At 38.1% G+C, this 20,856-nt stretch overlaps 1 protein-coding gene across 10 annotated transcripts in view; it reads right to left on the reverse strand.

The window, feature by feature from the left end:
* The window catches only part of SVIL (supervillin), a 146,965-nt gene that overhangs the window by 38,952 nt on the left and 87,157 nt on the right, over nt 1-20,856 (reverse strand). For 6 of the 10 annotated variants that reach the window (XM_082498916.1, XM_082498924.1, XM_082498923.1 and 3 more), the window contains 12 exons: nt 19,832-20,516; nt 15,159-15,242; nt 12,239-13,120; nt 11,736-11,906; nt 11,075-11,109; nt 8,709-8,770; nt 8,217-8,356; nt 7,354-7,449; nt 5,868-6,120; nt 4,333-4,356; nt 2,756-3,242; nt 961-1,180 (listed from right to left, as the gene is read on the reverse strand). In XM_082498916.1, the coding sequence (XP_082355042.1) occupies nt 961-1,180; nt 2,756-3,242; nt 4,333-4,356; nt 5,868-6,120; nt 7,354-7,449; nt 8,217-8,356; nt 8,709-8,770; nt 11,075-11,109; nt 11,736-11,906; nt 12,239-13,120; nt 15,159-15,242; nt 19,832-20,516 (3,139 nt within the window). The remainder of the gene's footprint in view (nt 1-960; nt 1,181-2,755; nt 3,243-4,332; nt 4,357-5,867; nt 6,121-7,353; nt 7,450-8,216; nt 8,357-8,708; nt 8,771-11,074; nt 11,110-11,735; nt 11,907-12,238; nt 13,121-15,158; nt 15,243-19,831; nt 20,517-20,856) is intronic. The other 4 variants (XM_082498918.1, XM_082498920.1, XM_082498921.1 and 1 more) reach the window with 4 other exon arrangements.

Raw genomic sequence — 20,856 nt, forward strand, 5'->3', positions numbered from 1 at the left:
TTAAGAAGCATGCGTTGAAATCTTGTTTAAAAAGAAATGGCTAGGAGTTCCTAATATAACACCCACCTCACCAAGTGAGGAAATTCTTTTACACAGTGAAAGTTTAATCAAATGGCTATTATTATTTATTGTTTCTGCTTTCACTGAAAAAAAAAAAGGAGGAACAAAAATAGGCCTATTTGTCAACCTGAAGCAAACAATTGTAATTTTACTCACTGGACTGCTACCAGATCCTTTTACAGTTTGGGGCTGAGTTTATACTCTCAAAGTTTAAACTACATTAGAATGACTTTTACAAGTACTACAGCAGCTATTGGAGCTCTAGCTGTGAACTCCTACTGTCTGCCCAAGTGCAGGGCACTTAAAATGTAGTTTCAGATCAGAATGATCTTGGGTTGGAAAAATATTTCTAATACTTCCAGAAACCTGTCCAACTTACTACCATTTTAAAATCCCTATAGTAAGTTCCCAGAGTCAAAATGGCAACCACGTATTTCTGAAGTAGAGAGGGAAACATCACAGTCTATCCCTATCTACTCAGCTTATTTAAAAGACTCCCATAGACCAACAAAAAACTGGCTATTAAAAAAATAATCGCATTATACCTGTTGTAATTGAAAGCAGAACCTGAGGAAGTATACTGACTATATCAGTATAAATATAACTAGAACATGTATTTTTACAACTTTCATTTTCTGAACTACTTATTGATTATTCAGGTGGCTCTTTCAAAATCAGATTATCACGTTCTCTTGAACAGTAATTCTCATTCACCACCATCTGCTTTATAAGCATGTCAGGCAGATTAGCTGCATATTTCTGCTGTTAGTATTTGACATCTAATAAAGCCTAGTAATCACAGCTTAGCTTTTACAGAAAAAGGTTTAAAGCTTCATTTTATACTACCAGTCTAATAACCGTATTTATAGAGATCATTTTTAAAAAGTGAAATTTAAGTACCTTTCCTTAATTGACATCGTTTTGCTGGAATTATCAAGGACATCCTCAGCTGTTTGTGCTTTGTTCTCTCCAACGGAAAACATCTCACAGGAATTCTTATAAAATTTGCCTTCCAATTGTTCAGAGAGCTCCTGTAGTCTACAGGATGCTGCAGCTGCAGTTTGTGAAACTGTCCTCATTGCTGATGTGCTGGTGAGTTCAGAAGTAGGTTCCGTGTGGTCTGCCCATTCAAAAGAGAAGTGCTGAATTAGAGTTAGCGCCATTCTCAAACATATTTTACATTACTAACACTGATGCAGCAAATCTGGTTTTTAACATCCAAAACACACGCTATCCTAACAGCGAAAAAAATTCTGGCTGAGCTACAGCACAAATATTAACCATGCAACTTTATCTGCTTCATAGACTGGCCATTTGTGACTGAAGTTCACATGAAGCCACAGAATATCACGTCCAATACACAATTCTGGACTTCATACGGATGAGGCACAAACTGCTGCTCCTGTCATCACAGCAACAGGAAAACAAATGGACAGATGAAAGTGAGAGGGGAACAAAGAGTGGGTGAAGAGAAGCAGACAAAATTTAAATAAGAAATTAACTTATTGGAAAAGCAGTTTAATGCATAAGTAGCATACTATGAGGACATTTAATAGCTTAAGAAAGGTATTATTTTCTAGGAGGTTGTTGGGGGCTTTTTTGCAAGCAGCAATTAAAGCACAGGAAAAACTGCCTTATGAAAGATAAATGCACCAGTACAGTAATCCTTAAGGAAACATAAGTGATCTTCATTTTTCTTTTTGAAATTCTACAAGCACACCACATCTCTGATACCCAAATGCTCCTGTTTTATACCAGTCTCCCACTACCTTACAGTCACTGAAAGTTAATTGGATAGAACGGACACTGCTTTTGAGGAATACAGGCAGAACTATACCTTCCTCCCTATGCCTGTTAGAAGACGATTAAATTCAAAATAAATTAAGTTCACAGGACGAAGACAAAAGTGCTTCCAGCACTACAGGGCACTGTAGCCCTGTACCCCATCACAATAAAACAGAAAACTAATACAACATCCTTCTAAATTCAACAGAATAGAAAGCTTTATGCAACAACCAAATAGACTGATTATTTCTGAAGCACTTTATTTAAAGATGGGTAAGTTTGAATTATGCTTTGCATATAGCAATGTAACTGCTCTGAGAACTACTCGATTTATATTTTATCACCACATTGAAGAGAAAATAATAGCAGTTTTGCAAAACTAGTTATCTGAAAATTATCCACTACTAGCTATATATGTACATATATAGTAAATACATAACTGTATAGGCACAAGAAAGCAACAATTAAGAGCAGACACTTGACCCAAACCAGCAAGTTTAGCTTGTTCAGCATTTTGGAGGGCAGGGGCAAGGGCAAAATGGAAAAGGATAAATCTTAACTTCAGCATATAAACCACTTCTTTCGTAGTAAGAAAATCTGAATAAAACTGAGCCACCTTTAAAGGCTGAAGAACTGAAAGAATAACAAAGAGAATACTGTATTTGTAAAATTTAAGTTTTCACAGGTATTTCTCTACCTTTAAGCAGTGTTAAAAAAAGGAAAAATAACCAGCCTTGATAATGCTTGAAATGAAGATGTTTAAAACTAGAGAAACACCATTGTTTGATGAGCGAGACTACACCAAAAGCAAGTGTATAAACTGCACCTCTTTGTAAAGTCTTGCTTTTCATAACACTTTCCAAATCTATCTTTTCTTTGAAGGACTGGCCTTCTTTGACTTCTCATTTACCTTGTATGTGAGTATCGATTTCTTTCTGTTCAAGAGGCTGAAAAAGTGCTTGTGAACTAAACAGTTCCATGCTGCCCTTCCTCAGGAAGCTGTATGTCGTCTCTTTATGGTAGTCTCCTGTTTTTTCAGGAACAGGATGTGTGGTTTCTTCCTCAAAGGAGCTGTACTTTGTGATTTCATTAGCTTCATGTGCTAGAAACCTCTTTCTCTCTTCCTCATGCTTCTTTGATGCTCTGTTGCTTTCTAGCACTTCCATCGAGGGCTGCCACTGTTCTGACTTCTGTGTGCGTTTTCCTGAAGAGTCTGAGTTTTCTGCTGAAGAGTGGAATCTCAAATCAGCTCTTGTGGCAGTGCTCACGCTTCCATCAGTAGCTGTTTTTGTGTGCAGGTCTCCAGCATACAGCGGAGAAAGGGCAGATGTCATCGTTGAAACTGATGTTGCAACTGAAGTTGACAGGGGAGTAATTTTTCCACTTTCATTTTGTACCTATGAACAACAACAACAACAATATAAACAAACAAACAAAAAAAAGACTTAAAAGGTCTGAAATCACCCTTTCCTGAAAACAATCTAATCACGTCAGTTCTTCAGAGCTGTGTTTCCGTATGAATATAGTACTCTATAAATATAGACTAGAAACAGATAAGCAGAGCAACAATGCCCCCATAATTTGGCTCCAGATAGGTTATTCCACCCAGGGAAGAAACGACTGCATGTCAACAGCAACATCTTCAGTAATAAAAGGTGTATGTGTAGCATGCAACATGACGTGTCAGAGCTCCATGAAAAGCTTCAGATTGACAAGGTACTGTGCAACACTGGGGAAAGAAATTAGTTCAGGTTCCAGACACAGGATGACATGCCACGCACCCAGGCTAATCAACTGTGCATCTCAGCAGGGCTAATTAGCTTTGGCACAGCTCTGCTCTGATATGGTTATGCAGCTTCCAGCTCTGGAGGTAGCTCAGCGCCAGAAAGACTCCTCCGTGCTGTTCTACACAGAGCAGACATTCTTGATGCCTCTGCCACATAAATCACCTTCATGCAGGACTGTTAGTCTAAGACTTTTTCAAATGTCAAATATTGGCTGTCATGTATGTCTCTGAGCCAAGTATTTGAATCTAATAAGCATATTAAAAAAAAACTCCAAATTTGCTCTGCCAGCCTCTACAGTGGAACATTTATCTTTTTTATTCTTCCAACATAATAATTTTATAAAGTTTTCCTAGAGACAGTTAAGATGCACAATTTTTCTGAAATGCAGAGCTTGGTGTTGTCTTCTCCAGAGGAGACAAAAGCTATGAAAGACACTGACAAACATGCCCTCATACTCATCAGGAGAAGTTTTTTGTTTGGCTTTTTTTGTTGTTTTCTTAAACTGCAGGGCTAGTGAACAGCACGCAAAAGGAATAGACAAAATCACACCAGTAGGAAGAAATCAACCGAAAACTTAAAATGCACATGCAAATTCCATAAAGCATGGACAACACAATCATTCATTAAACAAATCAGAAAGCAGAGCAAAGACTACTAAGCTAGCTCAAAGATTCCAAAGAAAGATTAAGAAAATAGTTACCAGTTTACTCTTTTTCCATTGCATCTATCAGAATTAGAAATGTAGAGGTCAGCAAAGAGATTTCAGCTTTAATCACAAGTTATTTACATTTGCAGTTACGTATTTTGGTAATGTAACCTCTAGTTATTGATTTTTATACCTTCTTTTTGCTTCTTCCTAGAAAAACTGTAGCTGCATCTTAAAACATCCCAACACTCCAAATGAACAGTTCACTATAGAAAGCCATTTTGAAAATACACTCCCATTGAACTTGGTTCAAAGCCAGCTCTGGTTTCTTTTGCTATGCTCAGAGATGACAAAACATGCTTCCTCTGTGTTTCCTTGCTTTAAGAGCAAGTTTGTTCTGTAAAAGTCTGGCAAACTACTGTGACTGTCACTAGCTTCTTTCCCATCTGCTTCAGCCCATTTCTGTTGATCACTTTCCTGACCCTTGAACAAGTTAGCAACACAATCATTAAAGAGGCCAGGCTGTGACAGTGGGTGGCATGTGGAACGTGAATGGAAAGAGGACTACGAAAGGTCTGGAAATCTTGCTAAAATTAATTTGCTAAATATTTACTGCTACTTCATGCTTAAGTAAAGTAGGCATAAAATACAATTATATATCTGTACAGCTTTGCACCAATATGGTTAGAGAAATCCTGCCTTCTCACTATTCTATTAATTATAATATGGAAAATGTATAATAATGAATGAAGCATATAGAAAGACAAGGGTAGGAACTTTGTAACACTCAGATAGGTCCAAATCCCTAGAAATAAGCATACATAGGAGTTGTCCTTCACTGTTAAAGTGATTTCTTTTAAAGCTGTGATACTAAGGGACTGATGTTTCTGCTATTGGGAACATCAGCTCTGAAAGACCACTGCTGAAATATCTTATGATCAAACTTCCCTGAAAAGGTATTCCTTTTCAATTCCAATTATATGAAGGATTCCAGAACAAGAAGCCCAATTCCACTGCACATATTAAATAAGCTCATTTTGACCATGACTTTCTGAATTTCAGAAGTATTCTGCTTTTAGGGAAAAAAAAATAAATAAAAATCAACACCCCCTCCCAAAGGAAAATGACAGATATGTCCTGACAAATAATGGAAATATATGGTGCTTTCAAGAAAGAGACTGAAAGTTCCACATGACAAACCTCAAAAATTCCCTGAAAATACATCTAAAGCATGATGATATGTGTCACAGTTTTTATCCTTTTGGTCAGGAATTTACTTTTAGAAGACAAGTAATGTTCTACTGGAAAAGACAAGACACTGCTAAAGGTACAGCACACACTAATCAGGAAGATCATATACTGTTGAATTACTTAAAAATGAAAAACACACCAATGAAGTTGAACATTTTAGAGGATGTAGTTCCTCAATGTCAGAAGACTGCTTCCTGACAAGCTTTTTCCTGTGAATATGTCATGACCCCAGCGTGTCGCTCAGAGCAAAGAAAAGGCCAGCTGTTATGGCATCTTACCATGAAGCTGTTTTCTCCAATAAAAAGAAACAAATGAAAAAGAGTTAAGATTGCACTCACCTGCTCAACTTCTCCAAGAGTGACTGGCTGAGTCTGGTAACGAGCATTCATTCTCCTGTGCCTAATATCTCCTCGACTCCTTGTGCAGATGGCCCTGGATACTGGTTGAGACAGTTTGTTAAACAAAGCCATCTTTTCTGCCAAACTTAAGGTGGAAGAATCTGGTTCATCAGACAGATCTTGCCCCATCGCCTCTTTAGCTGCTCTTATCTCCTCTTTAGCTAAAATTTTTTGGTGTGCGGATGCCTGCAAGCTGAAGAAACAGAACTGGAAATGAGTTTTGATGAAGCTGTTATGAAATTTTAAAATCTCAACCTGATAGAAGCAGCAGAACTGCACGTGAAGCACAATAGCCAATGTAATATAGCAGCCTAGGTGGTTATGCAGTGGTTCAACATTGGCATGATGAATTGTAATTCAACAGCTGAAGATTTAAAAAAGTTAAATTTTCATTAACAAATTCATTTGATTAGGACACAACAATTTTTTAAAAACGGGAACTCAAGATTGATGAGAGATTTTTCAGACCAATCTCTTTATACAGAATACAGAGCTATGGACAGACATTTAGATGCCTGCTGTAGAACAAACACGGGTCCTACAGTGCAATTTATGTAAAATTCAGTTTTATTAGAAATAATTTGTGGAACATATATGATAAAACCATTTAAAAGATGTATTTAAACTCCAAGTTAGTGCTGCTTTTAGGTTAGCATAAATTGTGATGTCTCTTAATTTGAAGCAGAACAGAATTCAAACTGTCTTTTGTTTTATCTGGGATAACTCAACAACAAAATAGTTTTGAAATATATTCTATTTATTTTGAAGATTGTTTGACCAATGCTGAAGGCAGACACATTCATTCATAAAAGCTGTAACTGCATTTGTCTCTACAATAATATATTTTATTCACCTCTGGCTAGATTCAACCACATTTATGGAATTAGTAGTATTCTCTTTTTTTTTTTTTTCTGTCGTGGTCTCTGCTAAAATTCATTCAGAACAGGCAAACAGTATTCTGCAACTTTACCTATAGGTGGTGCAATTTCTTATCTTTCCTTTAATTTTGCAAGCTAAAAAAAATATATGTAGAGACAGACAAAGAGGATATATACTGCTTGTGAAATCAAGCACCCAGCTTTTGTATTTTCATCTCAAGATGACATTACTGTACAAACAAAAGTACAAGAGCAAAGAGGGTTCTTCTAGGTTTGCTTACATGCAAAATCATTTCTTTCACAAAGAAGAATATGCTTCTAGAACAGGTAAGTGTAGTTAGAAAGGTCCTGAAAACAAATGCTTGACAATAAAAAGAAAGCTGCATTGTTTTACCATGCAAACATAAATGAAGCTGAGAAATGTTTTAAATATTCTTGAAACGAGTATTGACTTGACACATTGAAAAGGCATTCAAGACTTTAAAGATGCATCTGCTATTGAGGAATCTTGTGCTCCATGTAACATGCATGTTTATCCCCCCCAGTACCTGATAGGTTGTACAGTGCTCTTAACTACAGTGGGGCTAGGTACTCTTGTCACTACTGTGTGGGTATTCACAGAACGTGAAGCAGGGGTAGATTCACTTTAAAGAATTGCCAAGGAGGGAAAATTCACAGGGAGAGAGAAGAAAAAAGCATTAAGAAAAGCAATACATTGTGTTAACTACAGAAAAGACCAAAACCAAAACCAAACAAAACAGAAAAAAACAAACAGCAATGATTTCTAATTAACTGAGTTATCTGCTGTGACCTTTGCAAAATAACTTCAAATACTTTGAAAGAACTAAAAACCTAGAGGAGCAAACAGGTTGTCTCTTGAAGTTACTCATTACCCATAACACAAGCTATCTTTTAGTAGATCATTAGGTGAATGTCCATTCAACCTTTGTTTAATTTTCCCAAAAAATGACTTTCCTTTTTTTCAGGAAAATTTCATGACGTATGACCAGAGTGCAAGAAATGCATTTCCACAAAGTACATTTCAGATTTCAGAGCGCAAAAGGTTTTCCCCAGTACAAATACATTCAGTAAGAAATTGTACAGATTTTCCTCAGGGCAAAGTATCTTTTTCATTTGAGTTACAAACCAATGCTAAGATTAATCCTGTTTACCTAATCTACAGGTTCAAATGCTTTCTGCCAAGTTACAGTTCATACAAGTTATGCTTTACTAGTCCCTCTATTTCTAAAAAGGAATTTCAGTATAGCTTCCCCTGTGGTTCTAAAGGAAGTTGGCCCTTAATGATAAATGTTTTCCTTGCTACAAAGTTGTAAACACCACATATATGGAACTTATTCCCAGTTTTAAAAGCAGGAACCAAAGTTAGAATCAACATATGTACAAGACTTACGTAGCTGCAATGACCACTTCCTCACTGGTAATTGGCTGTGTATGCGATCTATCCTGCAAACGCCGCAGTCTTCTCTCTACTGCTGAACTTCTTGTAGGTGGTTTAGGAATATTTTTCATTTCAAATGATTTTTCCATTTCCTAAGAGGACACAGGTCATAATTAAAACCATGGAAGAAAAGTTCTAAAACAGTACTTTCTTTCTAGTAGTAATTTTCCCAAATACCCATCTCTGACTTAGAAGCAGGATGTAATTGCACAGTAGGCGTCATGGAATTAAAGCTAACTACACATCTCTTTAAATGACGTACTTAAAGAAGGCTTTAGAGCAACAGGTCTACTGTGTCGGTAGGTCAGATGAAGTAAAAAAAAGGTTATGTAGCTTGGACTTTGTTAACTGCATTACACTTCATTCTAATGCACTTTGGGTTCTTCAGCATCTTGTATATGAAATGTTTAACTCAGTCTTCTGTTAAGAAAATTTAATACTTACTCTAAAGAGCAGCCTCTTTGCAGCTACGCTTAGTTTGGCTCGGTCATCCAATTTTTCCTCATCTACACAAAAGGTAAAAAAAAAGGAGGCTGAATGTAATGAATCAAGCTCATATTAGATGCAAGTTTTATTTTGACTAAATGATTTCTGAACTCCTAAAAAATTATGTTTTACTAAGACAAGAACAGCACCAGCAAATAATCTGGCTCTTACTCCCTTTTAACAGATTTATCATGAACCAAATTGCGTAAACTTTACTTGTACTTATATGTACTGCATGGAGGAAAATTCTTAACAGGATTTGAGCACAAAAGACTTGTCTTCAGGACAGTTCATGTGCTTTCAAGTTATCCAAACAACCTTTTATGAATAATCAAACTTATATTAGTCTATCACAGTATGCTAGGGATTGGAAGGGACCTCAAAAGATCATCTAGTCCAATCCCCCTGTCGGAGCAGGAACACCTAGATGAGGTTGCACAGGAAGGCGTCCAGGCGAGTTTTGAATGTCTCCAGAGAAGGAGACTCCACAACCTCCCTGGGCAGCCTGTTCCAGTGCTCTGTCACCCTCACTGAGAAGAAGTTTCTTCTCAAATTTAAGTGGAACCTCTTGTGTTCCAGCTTGAATCCATTACCCCTTGTCCTATCATTGGTTGCTACTGAGAAGAGCCTGGCTCCATCCTCATGACATTCCCCCTTTATATATTTATAAACGCTAATAAGATCACCCCTCAGTCTCCTCTTCTCCAAACTAAAGAGACCCAGCTCCCTCAGTCTTTCCTCATAAGGGAGATGCTCCACTCCCTTAATCATCTTAGTTGCCCTACGCTGGACTCTCTCCAGCAGCTCTCTGTCCTTCTTGAACTGAGGGGCCCAGAACTGGACACAATATTCCAGATGCGGTCTCACCAGGGCAGAGTAGAGGGGAAGGAGGACCTCTCTCGATCTGCTAACCACCCCCCTTCTAATACAGCCCAGGATGCCATTGGCCTTCTTGGCCACAAGGGCACAATGCTGGCTCATGGTCATCCTGCTGTCCACCAGGACCCCCAGGTCCCTTTCCTCTACACTGCTCTCTAACAGGTAGCTCCCCATCCTATACTGGAACCTGGGGTTGTTTCTGCCCAGATGTAGGACCCTACACTTTCCCTTGTTGTATTTCATTAAGTTATTCCCTGCCCAAATCTCCAGCCTGTCCAAGTCTCTCTGGATGGCAGCACAGCCCTCTGGCGTGTCAGCCATTCCTCCTAGCTTAGTGTCATCAGCAAACTTGCTGATAGTACACTCAATTCCCTCATCTAAATCATTAATGAATATATTGAATAATATGGGCCCCAGTACCGACCCTTGAGGCACTCCGCTGGTTACCGGCCTCCAACTGGACTCTGCCCCATTGACTACGACTGGCTTCTCTCCTTCAGCCAGTTCGCAGTCCACCTAATTATCCAGTCATCCAGTCCACACTTCCTCAGTTTAGCCATGAGGATGCTGTGGGAGACCGTGTCAAATGCTTTACTGAAGTCAAGTGCTATGATAACACATAGACTAAGAAAATAATTAGACTGAAAGACTGTCTTATGGCTCAGTATTCATCCTACTGTGTAAAACAGCTATTTTCTACTAGTTTGACCATACAAAGTGGTCTCTCCTGGAAGCTGGTCCCTCCTGGAAGCTGGTCATTCTGATTACCACCTTGTGTCCCCATTTTTCAGAGGCTCAAGTGGTATCCTTACGAGCTGAAATCAGCATCCTCTAGATCCAAGAGCCAGCATCTCAAAGCTGCACAGAATATCAGCTTTCAAATAACATAAGGCATTAAATCTAAATTTAGCTACTCGTGAGATTACCTACTTAATTTGTGCCAGACTTGCCAAGAGTGACAAGAGGGAAAGAGAAGCAAGATGGAAGACTGAATTATATGATTTAATAACTAGCATCTCGCAACTTCCTTAGTTAGAAAACATGTTACCAATATCAGTTTCACACTATAGTAAAGGTTTTTTTAGTTATTAGTCCTAGACCACTGATTAAAATGTGTAATTTTTTTCCCACCAACTAGCTTATTTAGTGTCTAAATCAGAAAAAAACCCCAAGAACCGTGTTGAAAAGTGTCAAGTCATTCCACCCCTGGCCTCCCATATGAAGCTAGGTATCCATAGACAGACTTTTGGACTTAAATGAATTTGAAATCAAGTCTGTAGTAGACATGGCCCAAGGAAAAGCGGTACTTCAAACGTATCACAGGTAATGATAGTTATTTTCAAATGGAGGTTGTTTGCATTATCAAATAGTTCTTCAGTTAAAACAAAACAAAACCAAATCCATTTGCTCCTATTTTTTCCTTAGAAAACAGTATAGTAACATACCTTCAGCAGTTGGTATTTCTGCACTCAAAATTGACCTGGTGAAAAATTATCAAACAGAAAGAAGTTAGTTGGAAATGAGACATCAAAAATTATTCAAACTCCATCTGAGGTAGCAGGACCACAAAAGTCTTAATAGTAGGAAAACTGTATCTATTTTTCAAGTTTCAACAGTTTCCACTTTGACATCCATTATTAAAGCACAAAGGCAAGCAATTGCAGCCAAACTTAAATACACTAAAGTAAAATGTTTTCCAGTTCATCTTGCAGAAGATAAAAGTCTAAGATTTGCTGCCAGCTCTTTTAACATAAAATAAGTAGCTTTGGTTGTTTACAAAAAAAGTAAATGATAAAGTAGAGCAGATTGAAAGGAAACTCTATAAAAACAGACAAAAGCATTTATCATTAGACAGAACCAGACAGCTATAATACTTTATGATGATTCACTGTTCACCATTTTACATTCGGGGGATTTGCAACAAATTGGTTTTGTCGTCGGTGTTGTGGTTTTTATTTTCTAAGCAGCTATAACAAATACTTCATTGTTTTTGACGAAAAACAACAGCCTTGCAAAATGTTTATGCTAATAAACGAACAAAGTCTCTTCACAAGCTTGTTCATGTTTACCTGCACCAGAATGCTACAGAGCTATGTACGTGCCTACCTATCCATCTCCTTTCGTTCTGCTGATGTTATAGGTTGAGTTTTAAATCTCTCAGAAGTCTTTCTATTTTCACCAGGAGAAAAATAGCGCCTCGGCCTTCGTGGCCCTCTTTCACGGTCACCATTGGCAGACAAAGTGCTACCTGCCGTTGACATCTCAAACCGAGATTCACTTTTAAACCACATGATAGAAAGCGCATAGAAAAGAAAATAGAAGAGAAAAGTAAAGCATAGATGTAAGCATCTCAACAATTTACTAAAGATCACTCTGCATGCTCCTTTGGTAACATGCGCAGACATACACATTCCAGCTACCCCACATCACAACTTGCACTAGCAAGCAGAAGCACAAAAGCAGGACTCAAACCATCCCAGCCTCCAATACACACTGGTGAGAGCTAAGCTGTGTGCTTTAAGTGCCGAACACAACTGATGTTGAGTGTGTGTAATTTTTGCCAAGGACGTGCAAGTTTCACACGAAAATATGTCTGAAATGTCACCTACAGTTCCGTTTTCTTGTTGGCATTAGCAGTCTCCAGAAAGACATTGCGGAGCTGGGCAACAGAGACTTTTGTGTCAACCATGCCAATCTCACCGTTTGGTGCATTTGCTTCCATGGTCTCCTTACTTTTAAAAGCTTCTAACTTAGGGGCCACAGTATAGTCAGACATGGAGCGAGTCAGGACTTTATGCTTTGCTGTCGACACTTTCTGAACGGGAGCTTTTGCCTTGGCAGGCTGCGATACAGACCCACTTTGTATGTACATAACAGCTTCACTCCTTTCTATGTTCTCAGGGGTCTTAAACTGCTGCTCAGAAGCCTGCCTCTTACTGCACTCCAGCTCTCTCTGAACTTCAGAGTTAACTTTCAGTTTGCTTGTGAAAGAGGAACTCCCCATGGGGTTATCCAATTCTCCAAAGAGGCCTTCATGGTTCTTCCCTTGCTTGCGAATCTCAGATGGCAAAATTGGTCTTCTGCCTTTGGAAGCCTGTTCGCCCTCCAAGGAATCTTCTTCATTAGGCTTTGCTCCATAACCAAGTGCCTCTTCCTTTTCACTCTCTGATGCAGTGGCTGCTGCTGATTTTGTTAAGAGGCTAACGCTGTCTGATAGGAGGAGGCTGCCAACAGAGATGTTTGCTGGTTCTTCTGTTGCAATCAGCTGAGCTGTGTGAGCAACGCCAGCAGGCTGAATATAGCCATGTATTGGTTGGCGGACTGAACTGACAGGCTGATTTATAACCCTATCAAAGGCAGACGTTTCTGTCTGAAGAGGCACGTAGTGGGCTGGCACTGGATGGGATTTTCTCTGAGATACTGTGTCTGTGACAAGTTCAGGGCTTCCACGAGCACTTTCCTCTTTCACCAGTTTCTCTCTAACTTTTACTCTTTAAGAAAGAAAAAGGATTAGAGCTGTGAACAGCAATACCCAATCTAGGAAAGAACACAGACACCTACTGTGGGTACAGAGAGCAATATTGTATTAAAATAAAAAGCAATCAATATATAAAAGAAAGCAATCTTATGATGCACACACACCCCACCCCGAATCTTAGCAGTAACATTGCTCAAAGACAGTCAAGTGACTCACAGGCCCTTGAACATGCATGACTCCTGAGAAGGTAACTGAGCAAGCTCTGAAAACATACAGCATGTTCCCATGAGGTCACAACTGTGTTTGTCAAACAGCACATACCCTTAGTCTGAAACAAACAAGATGATCAAAACTGTTTTATATTATCAAAGTGTTGGGTTCAGCCTGAAATTGCAAATTCTATTGGCAATCGTATATGTAGTCAGATTTTTGAAGATGTCTAAACACTGGACAGCCTATGTCATATCAAGATGCTGTTGCATCAGGGAAAGGGGTGAAAAACCATGTTGTTTCTCCGCCTAGCCCTTCAGATGTTTTGCCAGAGACTTTTTTACTTATGCTTTTGTGTATCACATAAAACGTCTAAAATGTTACATGTAGCGCAACCTGTTTCAGTAAGGGAGAAAAAATAAGGACAGTGCAAGCGTTAAAGCCCAAAGAGAAACTATGGCATGGCTGTTGTTCTTCAGAGGGCTTGCAGGGGAGAAAAGGAATTTAAAAAAAAAATCAAACTAAAACAAAACAAAAAACCCCAACACCAACATTCTGTTTTAAAACATTTCATATTCCATTCTAACATGCAAAACTTACAGGAATGTTCCCAAAAGTTACCTTTACTTCAGTGTATGTTCTAGAAACACCTCTAGACTTGTGTAACATCCATGCAAAACAGAGTCTTATTCTACTTTTAGACACTTAATGCAATTCCACTAACAGAAGGCAAGCACGTGCAGCCAGAGACAGCCTTTGCTCTATGACTACAACTGCAGGTAAGCTCTCCAACAGTTTTACAGCCACAGAGTTCAGATAGGTTACAGGGCAAGCGTTTGTAAATACTGTATAAGCAGTACTAAAAATGAAAGCCCTGTACTTCCTCCCCTCCCAAATGGGTATAAAAAATTATTCTAATTCGAAGAAGGAGAGAAACTCAAGTACAATAGGAAACTAACTCTTTATTTGAAAGTAATCCAGCTCAAAGTATGTGCAATTCCAGGCTTGCTACCAACAGACTTTTTGGAGTTTACATTATTTAAAAAAGCAAGATTTAGGAAAAAAAAGGCAAACTAATTATCTAAGAGAATAAGTCAGGATATCCAAAGTTATCTGAAACACCAACCTTCCTAATATTTTGGTGTTTCTTATTTCTGAGGATTGGTGCACTTATCAGGGAAACTTCTCAAAGTTACTTAAGCACAGAAAGAGCATTCAGTCTGAAAAAGTGATTCTTTAAACTACATGTACCAAGCATTCTCCAGAACATCCACACTGATGTTAGTACTGGGTTAAAAGAATTACTTTAATCAGGAACATGGAAAAGAGTCTTCCTGCAATGCTTCTCATGGTGGGCTAACTGTATATGTTACCAAACTGGGAGAAAGCAGCTGCTTTTCGCTCTGATCAAGATCTTGCTTTACTTTTCAATATATATTTTTTTTAATTCTCTTGTATCATCTCCTTTGGAATTCAAGGAATTAATTGTAGGGAATGCTAAGATGGATTGGTGTGTGGAATAAAAATTTGCTGGTTTGCAGAGTAGAAAGTGGGATAAAATAAGAAGTTATAAAAATTAGTGGAAGCCAGAATGATAGTAGCTGTGGAAGAAGCTCGGGTCATTTGTACTTCTTCATCAAAATACAATTGGTCTTAAGTTACAATAAAAGCAGATGCTTCAGAAAAGTTTTAATCACTGTTTATCCACAATAAACAACACTTTCTAACTTGCTGCTGTTAAAGGAAAATTAAAGGCAAGTGTTAAATAAAGACAGAGTAAAGGGAAAGAAAAGGGAGGTTTGTAGTCTGATTGTTAGCTACACAGCTGCGTTTTATGATACCTGGAGGGCCAGCTGATAAGTGAAGGTGTGTCCCCTTCTGAATCTTTCTGAAGAAACCACTCAGGTTTTGCCTTCCCTGCACTACTATAGAAAACAGAACTTCAGGTAATTTTTGAGATCTCAACACATGTTCCCATTTTTTCGCCCAGTCTTCCCTCCCCACTGCTTTTTTTTGTTTTCTAATTACTCAATTAGAGAGGACTGCTCATGAAAATAAAAGGACAGCACATTAATCAAATTGAAAGGTGATAAACCGTGAAAACAAACTATCATATTAATTCCACAAATATCTAAAAAGTGTTCTGAATGTTAAGTATTCTACAAAGGTAACCTTACCAAGTGTACGTTGTCCAGAATTTGAGAAGTGAAAGCAACTACACAATCTTATTTTTGCCATTTGCCATTGCAGGTGAGTTGAAGGGTTTATGTAAGGACAGCTGGAAAAGTTGCTAAAACTATTCCTTTAATTTGTGGGTTAAAGTGATAAAGACCACTGGGTCCAAAACAAAGAAGTAATATGAATTTAATGAAGTTAGAAAGTCAGATGGCTGTATCATACTTCCTAAGAAATTCTCAGGAACAGCTGGAATCCCTCTCTCCTCTTGTAGCCCTGTATCACAAAAACTTCAGAAATGCAAACCCAGTTATCTCAAGTAAAACATGCTGGTGACAGGGGAAAGGAGAAGCTTAAGAAACAAAGTAACCCCCAATTTGATCTTTTCTTGAGTTTATTCTATAACCATTTTGGAGTTGAAAGCATAAAAAGAAACAAGAGCATTGCAACTTTTAAAGGCCCTACAGTAAAGGGTGCCTGCAGACTCCCTACATACAGTTTCTCAAATCCTTTCCTAATGCCCATCTTTTATCTACAGTCCCTCAGCAACAGTAGATCACATCAAATACTTTTAAATTTGCAAGCACAGACTGTTCGGCCACATTAATGTTTACAAACAAACTCCCCAGAGGTGACTAGCGGCCAGGCTGCTTTCTTACAGCTACATCTGAAAGAAAAAACTCGCATTGCAGTAGAGCCATTTGGGATGAAAATCCCAAGTTAAGCTCCAGGTCATCTACTTCAATTTTTCTTAGCTGGTCTTTTAACAAAAATATATGAAAAAGGTCAAATCAATGACTGTTCTTAAGATAAAGGTGTACTTACTACAAATAAATTTAAATTTGAGAACTCACCTACAGTTGTCACCTTATCCAAATCAAGCTTAGAACAAAGTCAAACACCACCTGTTAAAAACACCTTTTGTTTTTCCAAATGTTTTTGAATTCCTAAAGGAACTGACCAAATAGAAGGTAAAAATCTTTCACAGGAGCTGACCCAGTAGCTGGAATTCCTTTGAAGCAAGTAAACTTCCTTCTCGTCTCGTAATGTGTACTTTGGCACATTTTTATAGTGGGCATGGACTAAGCTGCAATCATTTGTACTTGATCATTCATCCTTTGAAGAGAGCAGTCAGAAGAACACAAGCCATGTTTTGAATTCAGAGTTAATCTGCCACTTCAGCAGCCACATGAAGACAATGTCAAATAATACCTTCTCAGCACTTTGTTGTCTTCAGTGATGGCTAATAGGATTAATTATTAAATTGTCTTAGGACTGGAGGCACAAAGCTTTCATATGCATTCCAAAACAAGCTGCATTTATCAAATTTTTCAATTTGAACTCAGCAAATTTAAATTTAACAAAACCAATTTTGCAACCTATATAATGTGGACCTAACTTCAAAATAGCAGCCACCTGGAAGGTTGGTTTCAGTCCTTACTTTGCTTGTGCAAATAGCCTTATAGGAGACTACCACACAGTAACTTTAAAAAGACTGCATGGAAATAGACGATGACTTCTTTACCACTCAGAAACAGGGACAAGAGTTTCTGCAAGGTTATTCTTAAATTTCTCAATATCACACCAGTGAGTATGCACTGGCACTGGAAGTTGTCAGGGGTATTAAAATGAAGAATGGGCTCTTGGCAACTTGGTCGTTAAAATACCACCTACTGCCTACACACTTATTCAAACAAGAGACCAAATCCTAAGTTTAAACTCTTGGCTGCTGTAAGAGCTACACCACATCCTACTGGGTGCAGATGATTTCCTTCAAAAGGTAAGACAGAAAGTAATTGTGGGAAACCTGTTTTACGCAAATAGTGACCCAAGCCTTGTCCAGAAATAATCTGAAATTAGTGATAATGCAGTCAGCAATTTGTATTAAGTTATGACTTATTCCTGCTGCTTTTGCCCCAGTCTCTCATTTGTTATTATGGCACTACCACAGAGAAGCAAAAACAACCATAACACAAATGGGATGGAGGTTAAACTCTGGAACTGTTCTAACATCAGAACCCATCTGAAAATGGACCTTTCTTATAATTTCATTATCTGAAAACAGAGACGAAAAAGGAAGACCTTGTGGCAGGTGCTTGTCTCCAGTGCTTGCCAAACACAGCTGATCCCTTAGTGTTTCACACAGCATTAGATCTCGTAGGGACATATAACTTTTAACAAATGAAAAAATATGCCCCCGTTAAAAACACTGTTTCCTTAATTATTTCTATTTTGCCCAACTTTTATTATACTAAATAGGTAATGCCAGAAGTGGCAGCTTTAAAAAGAATCAGCTGGAATTTGTGAATGATTCGATAATGCCTTCAGCCTGCTCAGCCTGAACTTGTAGCTGGTTTATAGAGCACTTGTTAGCTAAAAATGAAAGATCTTTGTAAGGAGACCTGATTTCTGCACATTAAAGGCTAATCTGTAAATGAGTGGATTCAGGTGTCTCTTTATAGCCAGCACACTGTTTCACCAGGGCAACTGCCATCCCACCAATGCTTTGTGCAGCACAGCTTCTCCTGAATTGGAAGAGATAACCTATAGGGCATTTCATTGTCCAGTGTTTCATTGGTTTCCCCTCACAGAAACAGGGGCTAGAATTAATTTATGAGAGTAAAGAAGATAAACCCCCTTTTTACACTGCAGCAGACACATTCTTGGCTATAAAGTTTGACAGACTATTCTCTTTGCTTTCTTGAGGCTGAAAACCTTGTCCCTTCCTTCCCCTTTTAAAACAAAGAAAACAAGTTGCCAAAGGTCCATTGCTTCAGTATCAGTAACTGGATTAGCCAAGAGATTTATCTCAAATTGACCATTTGAAGATAAGGGATAACATTTTGTAGTATTTGAGTTGGGACTGCTTCAGAGACAAGTTATTTTTGAGCCTGAAATAACTTAGTTGACTTACTTTCCCTCTTATGGCTTTTTTGAAATGACAATATTCCTTTTTTGGCTTACATGGGAGAGTCCAATGATAGCTCATATACCACATATCCATGCAAAAGAAGGTGAGCAGGATTAGAAGTCACCTGAATAATGAAAAGCTATGAAAAGCATCTGAAGACACTACTACTGGTGTGTCCTATGCAATAAAATCAAACAAAAAATAAGGCCAAGTATATTTGAGCAGTTTACAGGAACTGTAAATCAATCCACCAGATGGTTAACATTTACTGTGGAAGATTGTTTCCTCATTCAAACTTTAAGGTATGCTGATGACAGTTAATAAGAAAGGCCACAACAAATAAGAATCAAGTTTTGTGATTTTGATGGGAAGGATAAAGAAGTCCAGACAAGGTAGCTTGTTTCTGAACCTACTGCAAAAAAATGCCAAAAAGTGTAAATGGTTCCGTTTATGCCAGTTCGGTTCAGTCTTTTAGAAACAGTCAGCACTGCTCAGCATGATGCAGATGTGTTTACAATTAAGTTCTCATCACAATTTACATCATTTTTAGCTGCAACATTTTAACTTAAATTTTTATACTTATTACTTTCTATCTAGAAATTAAAGAATCACAGTTAGAGAGAATCATACTTTTAAAAAATTTTTAGTCACGCATTGTTTTCAGTCACCATAACACTTTGACAGCCTGTTTTTGCACTACAGTGTGAAACTGCAATGTGAAACTAGTGAAAACTATTTTTTTTCCCTGCTGGAAGAATCTGGTTACCCTATTACTGGACTAAATTTGTCAAATCTGAAGTAATTCAGCATACCATGAAGGAGGCTACGTTTTCCAAATTCAGCATGAAATTTTAATGCTCCGCTCTGCCCCTTCACACACATATCCCGATATTATCTGGAAGACTAACCATCACAATTCAAAAGAATTTTTACACTTTCACAGCAGGAAAACAAACTATTATTTTAACTTTCAGCTTTTAACTCTGAGACCTGTTTTATTTTGGCAAAAGCTGTCATGAAGCTATTCAAATCTTCACTGAGAAACAAGTTGGTTAAAGGTTTGCTCTAACAGGTTATGAAAAAAAAAAAAGCAGATTTAGAACCATAACTTCTTCAATTTCTAGTTTGTGTAAATATCTTAGACATCAGTTATTCCACTTTCCCTGCAAATGGCCTAATTTTAGCATAAATTCTATAAATGGAAAGTGAAACCAAGGGTATATCTAATCATATAAATAGGTACCCACTTCCTTTTGTCAGAAACACTCTGTGATTCAATAAATCCAACCAATCTAGCCTGAGACATTCAAAGCCACTAAATACATTCTTCAAGGGTAATAAATACATTCATATTGTAGATGCTGCTGCAGAAGGTGATTAAGATAAAGGAATCTACTGTACATACAAACAAATAAAAATCATGCTTACCTTTGTCTGATGTTACTGTGCAAGGGCTGGTCATTCTGCAAATGGATTGGTGATGCTGCCCGCTTTGGTGAAGAAAGGGACTCTCTGGGGGTTTGCTTTGGTGATATTGGCACTTCGTTATAGGAGGAAGATTCTTGTCCAGAAAGCAAAAGGGAGACAGAACTATCCAAGGTTGCTGAACGGTCAGAAGCCTGTCTAATGGCACTGTCATCATCTGCTTTTCTATCACTCTTTTCATTTGAGAGGTCTTCTTTATCTGGAACAACATCTTTTTCATGGCTGGAGTACTCTTTGGATTCAGAAATCACATTCTTTGACTCCTTTGACTCAGTCCTCGACAAGTATAGAGAGCCACAGTCCTTGTTTTCGTCATCTTGCCTTTCACTTTTCGCTCCCTTTCTTTCCAAGCTGTCGGGATCTTTCCTTGCCCGTGTATATCTGGACGAGTAGTCAGAATCCAAATCAGAATCAAGAGATAATCCATATTTTTCTGCTAGCTGGCGCCGCCTCTCTGCCTTGTACCTAGCTATTCTTTCTGCTTTTGACTCCAGTTCCTGGACATCCATGTTTCCTGTACTATACAAGGGCTCTGTATTACCTCCTGTGAATTCTGCTCGGTATCTCGATGATCTGGGTTGTTTTTCTACAGAAGAATCTGAAGTTTCCTCCTCTTCATTTGATCTTCCTGTCAAAAGTCCAACATATATGAGTAAGTCCATCCCAAAAACTCCAAGCACCCTGCACACCAGTCACAGAGTGAACTATAAGCTTCCCATTTTCTTACAAATCAAAGTATACTAGTGACTACAGACCCATTTCTGCACTTATGTCTCCAAAAGCACATACAAGTGATTAAGAAATGTGTATTAGTTATAATTCTTTAAGAGTCTCATATAAAATTATTGTTGTTTTAAAACAATATGGATAATCATCATTTCAAATAAGACAACTGGAGAACTAAGAGGCAAGTTACAAAAACCTTGACAACAGCTCTCCTATAAAACTCTTCTCCATGTACTGCACAA

This window comes from Vanellus vanellus, assembly GCF_965231255.1.
Source record: "Vanellus vanellus genome assembly, chromosome: 2".
Classification (NCBI taxonomy): domain Eukaryota; kingdom Metazoa; phylum Chordata; class Aves; order Charadriiformes; family Charadriidae; genus Vanellus; species Vanellus vanellus.